The 21,235-nt window shown below is 37.1% G+C and overlaps 2 protein-coding genes across 3 annotated transcripts in view; one reads left to right on the top strand and one right to left on the bottom strand.

Annotated features, from left to right (window-relative positions):
• Window positions 1–6,704, top strand: part of LOC109721720 (poly(ADP-ribose) glycohydrolase 1-like) — a 14,502-nt gene extending 7,798 nt beyond the window's left edge. Inside the window, exons 6-12 of one of the 2 annotated variants that reach the window (XM_020249473.1) lie at window positions 2,668–2,786; window positions 3,314–3,457; window positions 4,952–5,075; window positions 5,547–5,753; window positions 5,891–5,953; window positions 6,182–6,305; window positions 6,397–6,704. In XM_020249473.1, the coding sequence (XP_020105062.1) occupies window positions 2,668–2,786; window positions 3,314–3,457; window positions 4,952–5,075; window positions 5,547–5,753; window positions 5,891–5,953; window positions 6,182–6,305; window positions 6,397–6,533 (918 nt within the window). In that variant the 3' untranslated portion in view covers window positions 6,534–6,704. Of the gene's footprint in view, window positions 1–2,667; window positions 2,787–3,313; window positions 3,458–4,951; window positions 5,076–5,546; window positions 5,754–5,890; window positions 5,954–6,181 lie in introns of both variants that reach the window. The other variant, XM_020249481.1, reaches the window with a different exon arrangement.
• On the bottom strand, window positions 7,476–14,298 carry LOC109713096 (signal recognition particle subunit SRP72-like). Its single transcript, XM_020237061.1, has 6 exons — window positions 14,096–14,298; window positions 13,875–14,011; window positions 12,042–12,400; window positions 11,353–11,449; window positions 10,973–11,260; window positions 7,476–8,777 (listed from the first exon to the last, which is right to left on the bottom strand). The coding sequence occupies exons 1-6, from the start codon at window positions 14,256–14,258 to the stop codon at window positions 7,755–7,757; spliced, it is 2,067 nt and encodes a 688-aa protein (XP_020092650.1). The 5' UTR covers window positions 14,259–14,298; the 3' UTR covers window positions 7,476–7,754.

Below are 21,235 nucleotides of genomic sequence, written 5' to 3'. Positions count from 1 at the left end.
CCCCCCCTGTACCGTGCCCCTTTCTTAGGGGCACGGACGAGATTTGAAACCTTGGTTGTACTACTACGCTTGTCATAGTCTCGGACTTTAGATTGACCCTCTTTTGAACAAGTCAAGAGCATACTTATCATCATTCCATCTTGTTTCCTTGCCTTATATTTACTAGCCTTTCTTATGCTAAATCCGAGTCGAAATGCATATGAGTTATAAAAAGTCCGTGCTTTCTCAGCACTGTTAAACTCTTTACCAATATAGGGGTCATCACTTACAACTTTCATTGCATCCCTATCGTGCATCAAACTGTTTGGTTCATCATGGTTATCTAAATCGGCATCAAAATCATCACTAATATTTTCTGGAGCATTGCTTTGACCACATATAGATAAACCATCTGAATTCATATTCTCACTGTTTCTTCTAATATTTTCAGATTGAAAAGCATCATCCATCTATAACATTAAAATCATAAACAGGGAATATAAAAGTAAGTATAAATAGTTAGCTAGAAGTCTATAATATTTAATTATTATAATCATCTCATATGATTCTTAAAAAAAATTTATTTAGTGTCTTAAACAAGTACCATAAAGAGAAAATGTATAGGTAATAAATTTTTATCCCCAAAAAAAATGTAACATATTTTCTATTTATTACTTGCAATAAAAATCATAAAGAGAAAAAACAAATACTTGTAACTAATTTCCTATCAACAAATATGAATCTATAACTTAAGAAATAAATAATTTCCTATCAACCATTTAATATAAAGAAAAAAATATTTTAGTTAACTAGGGATTAAAATAACCTGGTCATGATTTTTGTTGTTGTTGTGGTCCATGAGGTGTCCTCGGATTTGGAGGGTGTCGGGGAGCAACGTCGAAGCGGCGTCCAGGCAATGTCCGCGAGTGGGTTTGGAGGGCTTCGCGGAGCAGTGTCGCGCGGCTAGGGTTGGAGTGTCCACGAGCGGCGCCGGCGGGTGGTAGTGTCTCGCGCGGCTAGGGTTGTGGGGCCGGCAGGTGGGGGCGGGGGGAAGGAGCGGGGTGAGGGAGGGGAGCCAGAGATGGTGGAAGTTGAGGCCGTCTGGGAGAAATGGGAAAGAAAGAGAGAAAGATGTGGGGGAGAAAGAGAGAGAGAGAGGTTTGAAGTGAGATTCTCTCTCCTCTTTAATTTCTCTGTTAATGGAGAGAGAGAGAGAGAGTAAGGTTTGAAGTGGGATTCTCTCTCCTCTTTAATTTCTTTATTAACGGAGAGAGAGAGAGAGAGAGAGAGAGGTTTGAAGTGGGATTCTCTTTCCTCTTTTATTTCTCTGTTAACCGTGTTATTAGCTTCATCCCACTTCATCCCACTTAATCCCCCAAATCTGTGCACGGATCTCAAAAGAGGATCCAACGGTTTAAAACACTATAGTATAGGAGCTTCTATACTATTGATAGTATAGAAGCACCTCTCTCTCTCTCTCTCTCTCTCTCTCTCTATATATATATATATATATATATATATATATATATATAATTTTATTTTTAAAATATATTATTGTGTAATATTTTATAATATAAATATTATTTATAAATACATAATAATTTGTTTTGTAGTATTAAATATATACTATTATATATTATATTACATAATTAATGTATAATATATTTTAAATATATTTTGTTTATAAGTAAAAATTATAATACTAATATATGTAATATGATAATTATTATATATCAATAATTATTATATATAAATAATATATATAATAAGAAAAAATATAAATAATATTTTTTTATTTATAATTTTTTTTCTTTCAACCAAACAATCATAAAGAAAAACTAATTTTATATTTTTAATTATAAAAATTATATGCTTTTATATAGTATTATATGCAGACTATTACATATATTATATTAAATACTTATCAATTTATCATATTATATAATTTTGATATATTTAATTCATAAATATAAATTATAATAATAAATATAGCCTAATAATTATTATAAATTATAAATAAATAATATATAGAATACATATAATACTATATTTTCCTTTCAACCATTTAACCAAACAACTGTAACTGAAAACTAGTTTTCTTTTCCTACAAACCAAACACTAAAAATCATAAAACAAATTTTCCACGGAAAACTTTTTTCCAAGGAAATTTTTTTTTTCCCATTTTTACGTAGAACCAAACAGCCCCTTAGCAACATCAAACGAACATGGAAAGAAAAATACAAATTAAATTATATACTTGAACTAATACCTTCTGATGCCTATGTTCTATAAAAAAGTAGGTATAGTTATTGTCGCTTCTGGAACCCTGCTGTATATGCCATGGTGGAAGTGGCGTCGGCATACTATGAAATGCACCCTATGGAAACAGTGGTGAACTTACATATATAAATAAACAGTCGTAGTGCTTAATAGCCTATATGCTCGCCATAGGAGCTATATGTTGCAATTTATTATTTATTGCAGGTCTACAGTTTGTCACTCTGATTGCTATGACCATGATGTCCTGATATTGTACTGTATAATGTTCTAAATTTGTGTAATTATCTAAATTCTTTTTGTTAGCAACTAAACTAGTAGCTTCTTTCTATAATCTCATTTTCTCCAGGAATGACGGCTTTAATTTTGTCTTGCTTCTTTTCATTTCTAATTTCCTGTTTTGCTGAACAGGAAGAGATCCGATTCATGATCAATCCAGAACTGATTGCAGGCATGCTATTTATGGCTTCCATGCGAGATAATGAAGCTATAGAAATTGTTGGTGTTGAAAGGTTTTCACAGTATATGGGGTTAGTCTTCTGTTTATTTTTCAATCCTTGAAGTTAATTTACAGATTTCTCCTATACCTGACTAAACAGAAATTTTGCTGTGGGTTACATACTATGCGCTCGTGCATTTGATTCTGATATTACGTTTACATGCTCTGACTACTTACCATTCTCAAAATTGACAAGAAAAAAAGAAGTTAGATTTGATAGTTTAGACAGTCTGAAAAGTATGCATATGCTCGTAGATAGAAGTATTTTCTTTTGTACTATTTAATTGAGATGTTTGTACGTCTTTTTACACTGACAGCAAAATACTTGGAAAAAGTGAGTGGTTGGTTTTGTCCTCAAATTTCTGACTTAAATAAGGAATTGCAATGTAATTTAATCTCAAGTTGAGATAGAACATTGGGTAATTTACTTTAAAATTTTAGCAATTTTGGTAATTGACCGTTCTGCTTCTTTCCATTATTTTGTATTACAATTCAATTATTGCAGCTACTATAGCAAGCTTGCTAAATATCTGCTGAACAATACTGCTTTTTCGACAGGTACAGTTCGTCCTTTCGTTTTGTGGGTGACTACATAGATAGGAAGCCATTTGATTTACTGGGTAGACGGAAAACAAGGATTATAGCTATAGATGCTTTGGACAGTCCAAGACTGGCACAGTATAAAACTGATTGTCTTCTAAGGTATGATTTTTTATTTCTTGTATTGTCAAGATCAAAAGAAAAAGCTTTTGGATTTTGGACTTTTTTTTTTTCACAATCGAAGTTGCTTCGCTTCTTTCTAATCTCTTTTTAGATTCTTTCATATTCTTTTTTTTTTAAAAAAAAAAAAATCAGTACCTCTTGGTTGAACTTTCTTAGCTTTTCCTTTTGATGAAGACTCTTTGACTTGTTTGATGATGATAAAGGTTCAACGGTAGATTCCTATTTCAAAGAACCAAAAGATAACAAGAAACAAATTCTGTTGTTCATAACAGATAACGAACTCATTCTAGAAGCTTTGATTAGTTTAACCATCTTGCATTGATAAGATTATTTGATCTTTTATCCCCAAGTAGCAGAATACCAAACAACAACTCCATTATTTGTAGCATAATCACGGGAAAAGATACGTCATCGTCCATAATCTCTCATGCTCACCTTCGCAGTACTTTAGAGCGTTTGGTTAGGGGATAGGGATAGGGATAGGCCCTTATTCCCCCTTTTATACCCAAAAGCTAATTTTTTACCCGAGAATAGTAGTTCTCAGTTATCCCCACCAACACCTCCATTTTCTATATAAAACTACCTAATATTTTTCTTATCCCCGGGAACAACCCAATTTTCATCCAAACGCTATTTTTCTTATCCTCATACTTGTACCTATCCCTGTAATAGCTAGTTCTTGCTTATACCCGAACCAAATGGTACTAAGACAAAAGGACAATCTAACAGAAAATTATAGGTCAATTATTGTACTGTCTTTTTTTTTTTTTTTTTTTTTACCGACTATAATCTTTTTGCTGTGGGGATGGCAATGAGGTTGCTTCAGGTTGGGGCGGCCAAACAATAGATTGACTAATGGAATTAATTGAAGGAAAGATGTATATGATTGTGGTGCTCTGCATAAAGAGGACGGCGAAGTACAGAATAAATCAAGGCATCCAAGTTTCTTTTCTATTTCATGCCTTCATTACTCACTTCACTTGCATGACATACAGTTGATCCAAGAGTCTGGAGATCCATCATTTATTACACTTATAATGTAGTGGGAAAATGGTTGTGGCTGTGTATCACTGTATTATCTTCTTCTATGTTGTTTTGTTGCTACTTGCGAGAGTGGACCTACTCTTACTCGAATGGTCATTAGCCACTATTCAGTTCCGCCAGATAAATATGTATCATGCTTCTTACAAATGTGGGACTTGATCGTGCCTACTGCTTATTCGATATTAAAAATTGTGTTCAAGCGCCTTCGAGTATTATCCTTTTGAGTTGATTTTGTTTGTGAAGATATAATTTGATTGATAGTATAATTGTGAAAATCAAGTGTTTCCTGACATAAATAAGGTGTTTTTTGATGTTTATATTTTAATGGAGAGCTAAACTTCTTGAAGATTGTATGATTCATTTCTATCATGCATTGAAACTTTTTGTTGGTTCAGTTGAAATTTTATTTTTCTTGTGATTTTTGAGCAGGGAGACAAACAAAGCTTTCTGTGGATTTTTTGATAGATCGAAACATCGCTGCTACCTCAAGCATTTTCAGATGGTGGATTCATGTCGAGAATATGCTCACGAGAGCAATGCTGATGCTTCTGTGGTAACCTTCTGAGATCTTTCTGTAAGAGATTAACCATAATTTTGCCAACATTGCATGCATATTTCTTTAATTTATGCAGAACAATTGCTTAATGCGCCTTTAATCCTTATGACATAATGATCATTATACCCCATAAACTTTTTCATATTTGGGCATATATACCTTTGAAATGAAATGTCTTAGCACCAATAGTAGGTAAACAAATAAAAAGAGTACAAAGTTACCTGGTGTTGTACCCTAGTTGAGCAAAAAGATTGTTTGTGCTCTGTTTATGAAAGGACACACACGCGCGCACACACACACACATTATTTAGAGGGCATCAATGCTAATACACACTTTTTAGCAGCATGTAGATAAATACTTGTGCTTGAAGGGGTGGGTGTGTATACTAAAATCTCGAGTAATATTTTTAGAATTTCCCTTCTGTAAAAAAATTCTTGTTTCAAATGATTTATAGTCTCATTAAGCAGGTTTGTAAAACATCTCAAGAAATGGAGAATCAAGATAATTCTGAAAATAGATGCTCAAGTAATTCAGACTTGACGGAGAATAATGAAGAAAGGTCTCAACAAATCGATTTGGAGAGTATTGGGATTGCAACCGGTAACTGGGGCTGTGGGGCATTTGGCGGAGACCCTGAAATGAAGAGCATGATTCAGTGGCTCGCTGCATCTCAGGTACCATTTACATGTTTCTGCTCTCGGAGACTACATATTATCTTAGTGGTGTTAGCTCTGTTATAGACATCCTCGAAAGACAAAACTGATCTTTAAAATATTTTTTCCTTCAATTTTTAATTAATTCCGCTATGCAGGCACTTAGGCCCTTTATCCATTACTACACATTTGGAGAAGCATCATTGGAGAGACTACAACAGGTAATCCTGCAATTTTGTGATTTCTTTTCCATGTTCATTTCTTCTGAGTTGTTGAAACCAAAAAAGGAAATAAAATCTACAAATTTAAACTTGAGGGAATCTTATTACTGTAAGATTATATACATTATATTATGAGTTTTAGAAAGGAGAGCGTTTGACTGCCACAGTTCATCTTCTGTAGAATATTAACCCTAGAATTTGGTTTATGATTGGACCAATATTGAGCAGGTGACTGAGTGGATATCCGGCCATGGGTGGACGGTGTGTGATCTGTGGAGCATGCTGGTCGAGTACTCGACACAAAGGTTGAGACGCGAGACGAATGTCGGTTTCTTCGCTTGGCTCCTACCAGGTCAGAGCTCCACAAGCGACATGCAGTATATGTCTCAATAGCCTGATTTTTACATATGCTTGGAAGATAACACAAATAATGTTTTTCCTAGCATTGGTTGTTGGTGTCAATCAAGAAAAAAGAGATTCGTGCTCTCTCCTACTACTTATAGATGGGAATCAAAGATGTCGAAGCAGGAGGATTATGCAAATCTGTTGGAAGGAGCTTCCAAAAAAGTGTGTGCTGTAAGCTACTTTGTTTTTTTCTGTCTTTTTTGTTTTATTGTTCGATAACAAAGAAGTTCTGCATATTGCAGTTTGCAGTGTATTATTATGTACAGCAATGCTTTCTCTTTTATAATGTCAATATGTGCTATTTGTTATTTTGAGAATAATGTGATTCATGGAGACTACTTTTGCACCTCTCTCTCTCTCTCTCATTTTTCTGCTGGGGAAAGCCGTTAAGAATATTCCTGCCTTTTCTTTTTTTGAGATTTTTGAGTAATTACTGTAAAAAATTTGGCCCTTGGAATGGGAGGTTTAAGATAGACTCTTAACTTTTGGGCGTATAGGAAGTATTTTTCTTGTTAAAATAGGATGCAGCAAATTTCATCTGTTTAGTTGACCCTTTGTGTCATTTGCCAGTGTGCAGCTGAGTTTTCATTATTTTTTCCATTTGAACTCATCGTTCATCTGAGTAATTGTAATTCAAATACTGATCTAGTCTAGTAGAATTCCATGGTCTTATTAGCTACGTTTAACTATCTCACGGATCCAATCTTGTTATATCGTTAAGCCCTTCCATCGCCCTTCCATCGCTCGCTTAGCTATAGATTATAAATGACAAACGAAGGTTGTCTTGGCTTTGATTTGCGTACAGATATATTTTTGAGTTGATTATAACCAGGGCGGAGGGTGCTGGCATCTTTAAGCACGATAAATAAAACCACAAGATAAGATAGTGAATTAAAGGGTTTATTTGAAACTTCTCAAATTTGAACTGTTTTTGAGACCCGTTCCATGACTTTCGTTGGGACAAACAGCCAAAATCTGATAATTTGATTCCGTCTTTTCACCATTAACTGGCATTTCAAGCAGCTAAAGGAAAGGAGATCGCACAAAGTCACTGCACCCAAAAGTAAATGGAGAGATGCAATCCACTGAAAGCATACTTATAAGCAAGAATTTTGGAAAATTCAGCGGCAAATTGATAACAAAAATTTCTCAAATGTCTCCAAAATCCCCCCTCTTTTTCCAATGCTTCAAATCAACAATTGTACAGACATCGAGATGCAAAACGAAGCTAACCGCATGGTACACCATATTATGCCTCAAAAGACTATAAATAACTTGGTTCCGCTCTGCAAAAGCAAAAAAGAGTTGATCCTCAGCCCTCACAAATACAAAATGTCTTAATAAATTTTTTTTAAAAAAAAGAAATCTATGAGAAGCAGCTTGTTTATTGCAACCCTTAAGATCGCGATTTCTTCTTTGACTTCCTGGAGGCCTTGGGCTGCTCAGAGCTAGCCACATTCTGCGACGCGCCTTTCGTAGAACCGGCACTATCTTGTGCCGGTTTTGAAGCGGAAGCACCTCCTGAGAAGCTACCGCTGCTTGCTGCAGCAGTTATGTCATGCTTTTTACCCGCCACTGCTCCTTGAGATCCCCTCAACTGCGCTCTCTTATCCTTCCTCTTTGGCCGGTAGCTTGACCTCTCTCTCTTGGGTAGCCACCTCTCGGGATCCGGCGGCGGGCCTGGGTTCGCAGGGTCGAAGCCCTTCGGGTACTTTGGCTTCCGCTTCCTCTTCTTCGCCTTCATCTTCTTCACTTCCTCCGTAACTTCAGCCTTCGCCAAATGGGGTCCAGCCCCCCCTTCAGTGTACTTCGCCCCCCCTGTTTTCTCGAGGCTCTCTGCATTTATCCCTTTTAGACCTGCCAACGGCCGTAGCTGCTTCTCGTAGTGCTCTGCTTTCTCAATATTGGTTCGAGCTGCAGTGCTTATTAACCCCACCAAAGCCTCAACACTTTGGTGGTTTTTCACAAGTTCTTCATACAGTTGAGCGGCTTCTTGTTCACGCCCATGGTTGAGCTTAAAAGAAGCAGTTTCTTGCATAATGAGATCAAGCTTGCTATCTTCTGCCATGGCATTCTTCCACCATTGGATTGCGGAGTCAAGCACGGCCAGGGCGCCATCAATGTCACCTGACCGCTCTTTTAGGGTTACAAGGGTAGCAATGGTAGCGGGTGTGTGTTGGATATCAGGTACCTTGGACAACGAATCTGCAGAAATTTGAAAATGGTTGGCGGCAGCAGCTATTTGAGCTAGAGCAAGAAGGGCTGGCTTAGACTTCTCGGGGTGTTTTTCCGCAAACTGGGTAAGGATTTCTTCGGCTTTTGGTATCTTTTTTTCTCTTACAAAGACCGCGGCTTGAAGAAGAGCGGGGGCTACACTATCTGGGAACATCTCTGGAAGTGCTGAGACCAGCTCCTCAGCCTGCAAAATTTTCATACAGAAAATTTATGAAAAGGACTACTAACTAGCAACAAATTTATGGCAATTAAATATGACAATTTGCTCCATCATAAAGGAAAAGGTTATGACTCAGCTGAATGTTACTCAAACAACAATAGCAACTACTTTTGAGTGTTACCATGATATCACTTCTTTTACCCTCTTTTACTTTGTTCCACGCAAAACAAAATTTTGGTCCATGTAAATCAGATAGCATGGAATATGCTTGTGAGTTGTGATGTAATATAAGTAATAAGAATATAATACAAGAATCAGAAACTTCACTCATCTGAAATGGGAAATGAAAACTTGCTGGCCTGAATGGGAGAAGTATTGTTTGCTTGCTGGACAAATTTTGTGAGAATGAACGTGCCAAATAAAAGCTGCTTTTGATAAGCAAACAAGAACAAAAAATAGAATATCCAAAAACAAATATAGGAAGAAGGTTATGTGTAGAAGTAATCATTTATCCTGGTTGCAACTCACACTCTTTCTCAATGACTATGTTCTTACTAAAAAAGGCGATCTTTCCCTTGAGCCTAGTCCACCGTGCCTCGAAAACCATTATCAAATCAAAAGATATCTCCAAAATTCGACATACATAGCCTGAATTATTTTAAAAGGAAAAGTCACATAAAGGAATCTAAACAAACAGGAATGCCAGCAGATTTACCTATGTAGAAAATAAGTTTTATCCAGACTCAAATAAACTGTTTGACAAGGCAAATGCATAATTTGAGTCTCTTAGCTTTCCTAATTTTTGGAAGGTAAGCACGCATAAAAGGCCGTAGTGAAATCTTGTTATTAGATACATCTATCTGTACTAAAAAATTACATCACCATTATTGGTAAGTGAAAGCTTTGTATTTGTCAGCTTCATTATCTTCATATTAAGATTGAGTCACCTCTATCAGATGACCCCCCTCAAGGGGAAGAGATGCATTTTAGTCCTCTTTAGAGTCATACAATCTACGTAAACCTTTTAAGATAAAAAGTGGAGCATCACTATATAGATTTAGTCTTTGAAAAGCAAAACACTGCATTTCAAAACATTCAAAAGACAAGAATCAGCAAAGAAAGAAAGGTTAATTTAGGAACTCGGTCTCCACATAGATTGGCTGACCGTGATTACAGACTAATAGCAACAAATTTTGAGTTGAAATTACACATTATTATTTGATCAAGAAATTAGCCAACCAGTCGATCTATGAAGAACCTATATCGAGGAGATGTTTGTAATAGATGTTTCAACACTTGTTGCATCTTTATGATTTACTAAACTCCCAAGAGAATGCACAAATGCAGTAAGTATGCAAAAGAACTTGTGATATGCACGATTTTGACTGGTTCACATTTTAGTCATCAGATGGGAGTGGACTTGCACCATAGCTAAGTTTTCCTCAGAGATAGAGAAGCTCTCAATGATAGTTGTGATCTTTCTCCCTATTAAATTATATGAAACAATAGTTCTTCTCTAAAAGTTTAAGCTATTAGAAAATAGAGATTTTAATATTTATATTGGTGTCCTAGAACGGTGTTTCTAATTTATATATTCAATACTTCCCCCCACGTCTGGGCTTGAGATATTTCAATAGACCCAAGACGTGGACATAAATTAAATGGGAGAAAATTAATTATACTAAGAGCTAGTAAAACTCGAACTCAAGACCTGCTTAAATACCATGTTAAATTATATGAAATAACTATCTTTCTCCAAAAGCTTAACCTACCAGAGAACAACAGTGTTTTTAATATTTATATTCGTACCAAAGAATAGTATTTTTAATATTTATACTCGTACCAGATAACAGTGTTTCTAATTTCTATATTCAATGTTGCCTACCATAGATTTTTCTGATAGCTTCGGGGCTATCTCAGAAATCCATGGGTTGCATAAGCCCTCACCTACAATTAACAAGATTACTTAGTGTACACTGCTAGCTAGCTTTATAGTATGCACGGCATGTCCATCTCTCACTTGATTTTTGCTATGGTCAAGTTATTGCACCAATTTGTACAATGTGGGTGGCAAGTTGAAGCTGATTGTAAAATATCCACCAATGCATTTGACATTTCTCATCGTTGATTTGTGCTTGAAGTTCATGCTAGAAGAAAGAACATGCAAGTGATAGCATCACGAATTGAGAGTAAAAAAAAATGAAAGCATTTTTGTGCACCTGATCAATCCTATTTGCCTGAAGAAGCAGAAGTACACGATTAGAATATAAAGCTTCTTTTTGCCTCAAAGATAACTTAAAGTCAAGGCCATGAGCAAGCTGAAATTGCTTCGAACCAGCAGATTTTTCTATCAGCCGATCAAGCTTCCGCAGACTATCTGAAACATCTTTTGTACTCTTTAGTGCAATAAGGTTGTTAGTTGCCACTGCTAGTGATGAAGCGTCTGCTATGTTTCGATTAATAATACCAACATAAGCTTCAACTGATTCTTGGGTGTGTCCTAGTAACTGAAAAAGAAAGACAAACAAGAAAAATCACAATAAAGGCCAAGCACTAATTAATTATAGTACAAAAAGATTGAATACAATAAACTATTCACCTGTCGAACATAAGCTAGCTGTACATTTATCGGAGCTAGTTCAGTTTCTATCTCTTCATCAGCGTAATCCTCCTCCATAAGCATCTCCTGACCAATTCTGAAAAACGTCACAATTAGGTTGGACCATTAGCCATAATAGATTCCTATTTTAGACTGAAGACTTAGAAAATAAGTTGGTACTTAATTGATTTTTTTTTTTACTAACTAATTACCAAAACTGGCAGGAGAATTTTGTAATTTTATAACAGTGAACTAGAAGAACATCCAGAAGTCTAGCTTTTTTTACTTGGCATGATTGATGATCGGATAATATATTAATAATAAATCAATTACATGTAAAAACTTGCACTAGAGTTTAGTTTCACCAAAATTTTCTGCTGAAATATAGCCGCAACATGGTAAACGAGAATGAGCTTTTACTTATTAATAATATAATTTTCTGTCTGACAATATATTAATCTTCCCTGTAAATATTGACCCACGTAAGTCTTATTTAAAACAGTTATCTCTTCATTAAATGTTCAACTTAAACTTCTCCATATAGTTTCACATACTACTAAAATATGCATAATTATTAAATGAAATTTATCAAGCAAACTTGAAAGTACAACAAAGGAGCTACTATATTAAAAAAAAAAAAACTTCCAAGTTCTACCAAATTAATGAAAAGGACTATCATTTATTCTCACCTTCGAGCAGAGAGTAATTGTTGTTCAGCTTCTGCATATTTTTTCTTTTCAATCAAGGAACATGCAGTGTTGTATGCAAGCTCAAAGCTGCTAGAAGATTTCACTTTGAGTGCATCCATGGTTCTTTCGACTTCAGAAGCCCTTCCAGCAGCAATCATTGCAGCAATGATATTCGTCTTTAAATCTACGGAATCAATCTTCAATCTCTGAAGCTTCTCATAACTTTCCGTGCAAGCAACCATTCTTCCCAATCGATAAAGAATCTGAGACTCCAACTGAAGAACCACAGAGTCCCTTTCTTGGCCATCTAAAGAATCCAGTGCTTCTTGCAATTTGTTTTGCCTATACAAGCAATAGGCCTGAATATAGGGAAGAAGAGATTAGAAGATGATAGAATTTTGAAACTATCATACTGATAGATGAAAGCGAGGATTTAAGTGCCGTGGCACGGGGTCGTGCCGGAAGCTTGCCGGCGCAGTACGGCTCGGTGTGTGCCAGACCGTGTCGATGCGTGTCGGTCACAAAAGTTATATGTGTGCCGACACGTAATGGCATGAAATATTTATTTTCTTTAGCAGCAAAATATGCCAATTATTTATTATGTATTGTTATAAAATCTTTTGAACTTTATTGAGAAAATTACTTACTAATTTCAAGAATAGAGGGTTTTGAGTTGTGCCATCGGCACGGGAGCCGTATCATGCCAATATCTTGCTAGCATGATACGGCACGATGGATATGACTCGTGCCGATGAGCACTTTAATCCTTGGATGAAAGTAAGAGACGGCTTGGCTAATAGGCTGGTAAACACAATTGGTAGTAAAAAGAAATATACACACCCATATGCAGATCTAATATAGGATAAGAGAATCTCACATAAAAGGTCTACATGTAAAATATCACAAGTATAGGAAATCCATTACTTGTGCATCCAACAACAGCCATCATTTATTTTGTTGGCTCTTGATGCTAAAAAAATCCAGCTCTTACCATCTTTGTGCTCAGTAATGACATTGATGATTTTCAAACCAACCTTATTCATAAAATTCCAAAAAATACGCTCACAATCATGATATTTGTACTTTCTTGTCTACATAGAGAAACTTAGATGACTCGTCATTGGTCTTCCTAAAAACTTTGTCCAAACTTAGTTAACAGAATTTCAACTATTTTGTCATGAACTTTCATAATGATGGATGCTGAAGTTTGTGGTTAAGCTAGCTGCAACTTGGTAAAACATCATACAAGCCAAACATTTGGAACCACCTAAACCACTCAAAGCAGAATAGCTAAAATCACTTAGAGAATAAATCTACGGAAACTTGCATCAATGAAACTCGAGTACAAGCCCCTTCTAATGGATTCAATTATGAACTGTCGACTTGCCTACTCAATTATGTAATATATTTGTGTTTACATTGACATGAACCAAAGAAGTTCGATGATTGGTGCAACGTCTAAATGTCCAATTTTTTGGTCCCATCAAAGATGACATACTGGCTGGAACTTTCCACAGCACAAAAAGAAATTTGCAGAAACCCAACCAAAATAACCTAATGCAAATCTCCACCAAACTGTAACCAAATTATTTATTCACAACTCCACACATCCAAGATTTCCAACATGTTCTCACAGATAAATACTTCAATCCACTTCAGAAATGGCTCAAAAATGCTTTTTTTTCAATTTTAATGCAGATCGCTTATCAGATTATTCTCCTTTCTTTCTTTATTTCTTTCTTTCTTTCTTTCACGAAACTGGATTCATCGATCTATCCGACGCGCTACAAATAGATCTCTCCGACGGATCAATCGATTAAGGGGAAACATTACCTTATAGAACCTGAGATCGATCGGGAGGCGCCCGGCATCTGCGATCGCGGCGAGAGCCTTGTCGATCGCGTCGGACTTGATCAGCGCCACCACCTTGCACCGCACGGCGTCCTCGTCTCCCGGAGCAATCGCCAGCACTGAGAGATCCACGTAAGAGGGCTCAAAAAAGGGATCAGAGAGAGAGAGAGAGAGAGAGAGAGAGAGAGAGAGAGAGAGATGACCTTGGTCGGCGACTTTGGCGGCTTGGTCGAACTCCAAGCTCTGGGCATGGCGATGGAGCGCGGAGAAGAGATCCTCGAGGGGTACGGCGGAGGCGGAGAAGGAGGCGCCGCCGGAGGGAGGAGGCGAGGGTTTCGCTTGCGTCGGCTTGGGCTTGGGCGCCATGGGAGGCGCTTCGTAAGCTTCGGAAGAGAGAGAGAGAGAGAGAGAACGAAAGGGGAGTTTTTAGGGTAAGAAGAAGAGAGACGATTGGAAATGGGAGTACGGTGAGGATCAACCGGTTCGGTTTGTTTTTTACTTTTTTTTCACCTCAACCGAACCGAACCAATTTAGAAGTGTGAATCGAACCGAATTAGAAGCGCGGAATCGAACCGAACCGAACCGAACCGCAATAATTTGGTCGGTTCGGTTGGTTTTTTTTTTAAATAAATTCTTTTTGTTTGGTTTAAAATCTTGTTGGACTACTAAAAATATGGTATAATAAAAATTAATTTTATATTAAAAATAATTAATGTAAAAGTAATCTAAAACTATTTAATTTGACAGTATAAGAAAGCCACGTGGTGTGAGGAGGAAAGCCGAATCCACGTATCACGCGTTTAAAGAGGTGGGGCTCGGGAACAAAAAAACAAAGTTTCAAGAGGTGGGCTGAAGAAAAAAAAAGAAAAAAAAAAAAGCTGTAAACCCCCCTCTCCACTCTCTCTCCCTCAACCCATCTCTATCTCCCCCCCTCTCTCTCCCTTTCTCTCTCTACCCTTTGCTCTCTTTCTCTCTCTACCCGTCACTTTCTTTACCCGACGCTCTCTGTCCTCGTCGCTCTCTCTCAATCTCTTGCGTTCTCTCTCTCGCTGCCTGTCTCTCGCGCTCTCTCTCTACCATTCGCGCCCGCCCCTCTCCTCACTCCCACGATTTCTCTCTCTTCTCTCCTTGGCGGCTCGGCCTGGGCTTCTCTCTCCTACCCTCCTCTCACCTCTCATCTCATTCACTTTCTCTCTCTACTCCGATTAGCTAGCATCGGGTTGGACCAACTCTCATGGGGTCTACGCCTATACCTAGGAGCCTTACAGGTGAGGTCTCTTCTGCTGATGGCTCTACCCTAAACCTATTGAGCCTACAGCTTCGCCTTTCTCTTCTTCGGAGCTTACAGGTGAGCTCTCTTCTGCTGATGACTCTACCCCTATACCTATTGAGCCTATAGGTGAGCCCTCTCTCTGCTTCACCTTTCTAATCTCTGGATATACTATTCTCTACTGCTAATGGGGTTGATCCTATGATGTGCGGTTTGTGATGAAATCCAACACTGTGGTGGCTTCTAAACCTAGATCTACTTGGCCCCTGTGCATGTCTTTTTTGCCCCTAATTTTAACCAAGGCCAAAAAAGGAAGTAAATGGGGAAAGATATGCCAAGATTTGGTGATATTATCCCTACGTTATCCCCCTTTCCTCCTCTTCTCTGTACTTGTTGTATCCGATACAGTCTATAAATAGCATTCTTCTGTAGAAAGATCTGAACTGTCCTTTTTCTGCATTATAAGGTAGAATATATTTGCAACAGAACATATAGTACTAACATATCCCGAAGATTTGGGCACCTATATTCTCCACCTCTGTTGTTGTAAGGTGAATACATTACAAGGTGAAATGTAATTGTAGCAGCAGATATTTTCACATCTACTACCTAAATCTACAATGCTAACTGATCTCATAATTTTAGGCACATATATATCCACCTCTATTATTACCTGCGTACTGTGCTAGGTACGCCCCCCCCTCCTTTGGCCCGGTTTTTATACTGCCTAAGCCATTTACTTATTTACTTGCTGCCGATATGTGAAGATAGCTTACCTCCTCTTACTACCTGACTTTGTTGTGCTGTCAAATTAAGTAGGGCGTGTACACGCCCTACACTAAATATGAAGCGTCCTTCATTATAACTCAATTCTTACCCTTAAATTTTGTCTGTTTTTTATCTCGGACTTTAATTTGTAGTTTACATGTGCTTTTTTTTCCACGCTTCTGTGTGTTCAAACTATCTTATGTGCTTTGTTTCTATATCTGTTTTTTTAGGATTTAAGGCTCTGTTTTTGTATTTTTTTCATTTTTCTCTTACTTTTGTACGCTTTTTCTTGCTTCCCCCCTGCCTTTAATTGGTTGTTTACATTTACGGTTTCTATTTGTGATCAACTATTCTATCCCTTTGGACTGTTATTATAACTCAATTCTTGCTGGTCACTCCTTTACTTTGATTGCTTTAACAAATTGCATACTTCTCCCGTCTTTACTTTTTCCTTCTCGATTTTTTTCTTTGAATCACAATCTTTAAAGTATTCTTATTTTAGTTAACGCTGTTTATTTACATCTTTTTTTTGATGACCTATGTTTTTTTTAGGCTTCCTTCTCCACTACTTCTTAGGCAGGTTCTTTCTCCTTTCAAACCTCGATTTTCTTTGCTGTTTACAATTTTAGCTTTCGGTCCAAAATTTTCCCAGTTTTCTTATTTGCAAACTTTTTTCCTCATAATGATTTCGATTTGTTGCCAACTTTGCCATCATATTTTTTTAGGCAATTAACAGAGAAACAAATTTTTTCTTTCTTTTTCTTTTCTCTCTTTACTTGCCTGCTTCTTTGTATCACTGATCCTCCTTTTTCAGTGGATTAAATTGGACATCTTTCAGATTTGGATGGCCTTCCCAGAGGCAACCATCTACAGTCCAATTTCTATATTCACTGTCTTTTTAGCTGTAGTTCACGGCCCCCTCTTATGTACAGCTAATGACAATAAAAAAGAAAGAAAGCAGTAATTGGTACTTACTTGCAGTGTATCTGAGCCTCGCTATTTTATTTACTGTTTGCCTTTTTTTTTATGTTTTGTACATAACATTTTCTGCTTACTTTGCTTATATTTGGTTTTTTTTTTTTCTACTCGGAATCCATTTCTTCTGTTCCCTGTGGCAAACCTCTTATGCTCAGCTGATGCCAGAAAAGAAAAGGGAGAGTACCAATGGTACTTACTTGCACTGTATTTGAGCCTCTTATGTACATCTCTTCTGTTTCACTGCGGCTTACTAATGTTTGTTTCTTTTTTATTCGAACCCTTCTCTTTTGATTCCCTGCGGCAAGAACAAAAAAATGATAGTAGGAATACTTCTTAATCGTGGTGTGTCTGAGCCTCTCTATTTTTAAATGCTTTACTTACGTTTGGATCTATGTATATTGTGTGTCTGATCCTCTCTATTTTACATGCTTTACTTATGTTTAAATCTACGTGTGCGTGTTATATATGGTGGGTGCATGTGCATGCAAACTTTGGATCTTCTTTTCAAATTCATTTATTCTTTCTAACTCCATACCTTTCTTTCCCCCTCTGGTGTCTGTACATTCAATACATAAGACTAAATTTGTTGCATTATATTTTTAACTTGTTGTTCGTGTTCTCACTTTTTATTTTTCCATTCTAGCTTAATTTACTCTAATCCCTCTACAAACTTTGCCAAAAAAAAATATTTTCTTCCCTTCCCCTTTTTTCTTTTTTTTTTTTCTTTTTTGCAATTGGAGATATGGCGACTATTAACGTTTCTTACATCAGACTACTGAATGAGGTTTATGAACAACTCCAACTAGACGTGCCGCAAATTGTGGTGAATGTGGAGGGGCCAGCTGTACGTCTTCAGGATTCAAATTCAAAGTTTATATAAATAAATGGAACCCGTGGACTCTCTCATGTGGTCAACGAGGTGAGGATGACCTCGTGGACCGCGTGGACCGTGAGCCGCGATTTTTCGTGAATTTCCTCTCGCACACCGACCACCACCACTATAAATAAATGGCTCGCCCACTCCGATCCCGCGAGTTCCTCCATTTTCAAATTTCAAAATCAGAGATCGTGAGGAAGAGGCCAATCGTAGGAGAGATCTCTTCGAGGATCATCGGAGAGATCGTCCTCAAGGAAGAGGCCATGTCCCCGTCCGATCAACTCGTGAGGACCGGCCCTCTCAACCCCCTGTGGTGAGTTGGAACGATCGTTTTTACTTCGTAATCCAATTTATTCCTTTTTGATTCAATTTCTTACGATACCTTTCCCGTTTAAAATCATAGGATGGTGGTAACAATATATTTCAAACTGGTAACAAAAAAGATCTGGTAAGATATAAGATATCTTGTTGTTAATTAAAGGTAAATTATACAAAATTTTATCTATATTTCTATTAATTTTCTGTGTTGAACAGTGAGAAGATCAGTGCGTATTCCACTGCTCTACCACTACCACTCTCTGGAGTACTGATTAGTTAGTGATTGTTAATTTTATTTTTATTACTTAATTTAGTTTCTGACGATTTCTAACTATCGATTTCTAACTATTTCAGTTGGGGTTAACCTGGGTCGATTGTTTCTTCCGCCGTCCTTCTATACCCCTCTCTTTCCTCGCCGACCAATTCGTATGGCAGCGCGGCGGGGGGGGCGGGGGCGATGGCAAAGAAGGCGGCGGCAGAGGAGGCGGAGTAGGCGGAGGGGGCAGAGGCGACGATGGGGGCGGAGGGGGCCGAGGCGACGATGGCGATGGCGGCGGCGGCGACGACGGCGGCGGCGGTAATACCCCGCCCTCCTCCGAGCCCCCGATGTTATTTCCTATCTCCCCCATCTTCAAAACCAAAGCACTGGAGAAGAAGAAGAAAAAGCAGGACACAGTTTCTTTTCCCGTCAAACCACTGCCACCACTGCCTCTTAAGATCAGGTATAAACCACATCTGTCTTCTGTTTCACCTAGGTCCAAACCTAACATTTAAGGGCCTTTAAATCACTGTTAATTCTGCCCAGTCACCAGTGTCTCTTGCTAATTCTGCTTACCATACACTCTCTCTCACTCTTTTCACTCTGAAGTCTGAACTAGCACTAAAAGAATGTAACAAACTGAAACTATTTTTTCTATTTTTTTTTCTTCCTTTTTTCTTGATCACATGTATGGATTCAACCGACAAACTATATGGAATTCTTTGGGCTGCGTCACAGGCAGAATTACTAGTCGGACTCTAAATACATCCTTCACCAAGATCCACTATACCAAAAAGGACTTTTTGTGGCAATTATTTAGCGGTGATTATCAAACGGCCGCTATTACTATTATTTTATTACACCTTTAGCGGCAATTATGTTCAAATATACATACTAATATTTATATATTAAACTAGTTAAGTGCACGTGCAATGCACGTCGCACAAATACTAAAAAATAAAATTTTTATAAATAAATATTATAGATTCGATATATAATATTTAATCATTACCAAAATAAAATACCAGAAATAAGAAATAGAATTACAATATCATCAAAGAAAGAACACAAAATTTATCATGGTATCATTGAAAAAAAAACACAAAATTCGTCACTAAACTAACTGAAAATGTCACCATCAAGTCTCCCTTCCGTACAAATTGCACTGAAAGTATGAAAGTAAGAAAAATAATAAGTAAATATTAGTAAATCATCAGAATAGATAAAATTAATAAAAAATATAAATTTAATAAGAATTCATATAAGTAAATAAAAATTTTTAGCTTAATTTTATTTCTTGAGTTTTTGGAATAGATAGATTAAGCACAATTTTACTCGCAAAACTTTGCTAAATAAATTGATCCTGATAAATAAATTTAAAATAATATAGAAAAAATAAAATATTAAAAAGTACATTTATCCTAATTATCGATATTAACGTGCACTGTTTTAATACAACAACTGAATTGTTTGCAATAGCGTCTCTCTACATGCCAATGTATGCTAACACTATCTTGTCCTAGAGGATCAATCTAATTCGATTTATACTTCAATCCATCGAAATAATTAGTTATTAATAATTTTTTCATGCCAATGTATGTTAACACTATCTTGTTCTAAATGATCAATCTAATTCGATTCATACTTTAATCCATCCAAATAATTAGTTATTAATAATTTTTTTCATTGAAATGATAAAAAGCGAAACACTTTACCTTTACGTTTAGAACGATTAACAACATACAAATAAAGAGTAATTGATTTGGACAACCATTCGTACAACATCTAAGAAAACTGAAATAGTATAGAAATTAGTAGTAGTATAGAAGGTGGCGAAGGCGACAATGTGTCGGCGTCGATGACGACTATAACGATGGGAAAGATGATGTAATACCTTGAACTTTACAATTGGTGAAGTTGGAAAGTGGGGTTGAGAAGTGGCATGTGCCCACAAGTTCTAATTGTTGTAAAGGTGGTTTTGGGCCAATTTTGAGAGCTATTAAACTTTTGGATGCAAGAAAGTGCGTCGTCGAAGCGGTTCCTGAACTTACTGTATTATAGTATACTGAACGTCAGCAATTTGCGGAGTTCGAGAGTAAGGAATGCAATGTGGAACTATCCTACATGTTCTAAAGGACTTAGACAAGTTTTTGGACAAGTTTGAGAGTGATCGGAATGTTGGAAACAAGAAAGTGCATTGAACCGGCGAAAATCAGCTTTTTCTGCTTGCTGTACCGGTACAGCCATTAGCTTGTACCGGTACACAATGCAGAAACGTAGCAGCTTGGGTATTTTGGTAATTTCACATGTTGCTCTCACCTATTTGACCCCAGCACGACTCTGGGAGCTCAGTAAGGGTTGCTGGAGCTCAGAGAAAGCCTCTACCACCTTCCTCTCTCTCTCTCTCTAGGGTTTTTCTCTCTCTACAACGAATTCGACGATTTCGTTCGTTTTCGTCGCGACGTTGGTTCCTCGCTGTTCGCAAGTGTCGCAGGGCCTACGTGGGCGTGTGAGGGAGTATTTTGGAAGTCTTTTCGCAGCTCTGGACCAGTGAGCTACTGGTTGGAGGCTTGACGAGGTAATCGGCTCAACTTTTCCATTATTAACGTCGATTTGAGTATTGTTTTCAGGTTTTAGCTTCCCGCTGCTTTAACCTGAGATTTCAGCATGTATATATGAGATATTTAGCTGAGAATTAACCCTCTTAGATCTGGAATAAGTTACTTGGAAGCTTAATTGGAATAATTAGCCATTTATGAAGCTATTTCGGACTATATACGGGTTATGCGACCGAATTGATACAATTTGGAAATTGTTCTCTTCGCAGCAGGTTTTTGAACCTTATTAAACGGAATTAGTGACCTTGGGACCGA

This window comes from Ananas comosus, linkage group 1, assembly GCF_001540865.1.
Source record: "Ananas comosus cultivar F153 linkage group 1, ASM154086v1, whole genome shotgun sequence".
Taxonomy (NCBI): domain Eukaryota; kingdom Viridiplantae; phylum Streptophyta; class Magnoliopsida; order Poales; family Bromeliaceae; genus Ananas; species Ananas comosus.
Note: the sequence above shows the minus strand (reverse complement) of the source record. Positions and strands in the feature narration are given on the sequence as shown.

Bases quoted from the DNA above. Each gene is read 5' to 3' on its own strand.
- LOC109713096 (XM_020237061.1), bottom strand. From the start codon at position 14,258: ATGGCGCCCAAGCCCAAGCCGACGCAAGCGAAACCCTCGCCTCCTCCC. The intron at 12,401-13,874 runs GTAATGTTTCCC...CCCTATATTCAG, and splicing joins TCGATCTCAGGTTCTATAAG to GCCTATTGCTTGTATAGGCA. The intron at 11,450-12,041 runs GTGAGAATAAAT...GACGTTTTTCAG, and splicing joins CAATTACTCTCTGCTCGAAG to AATTGGTCAGGAGATGCTTA.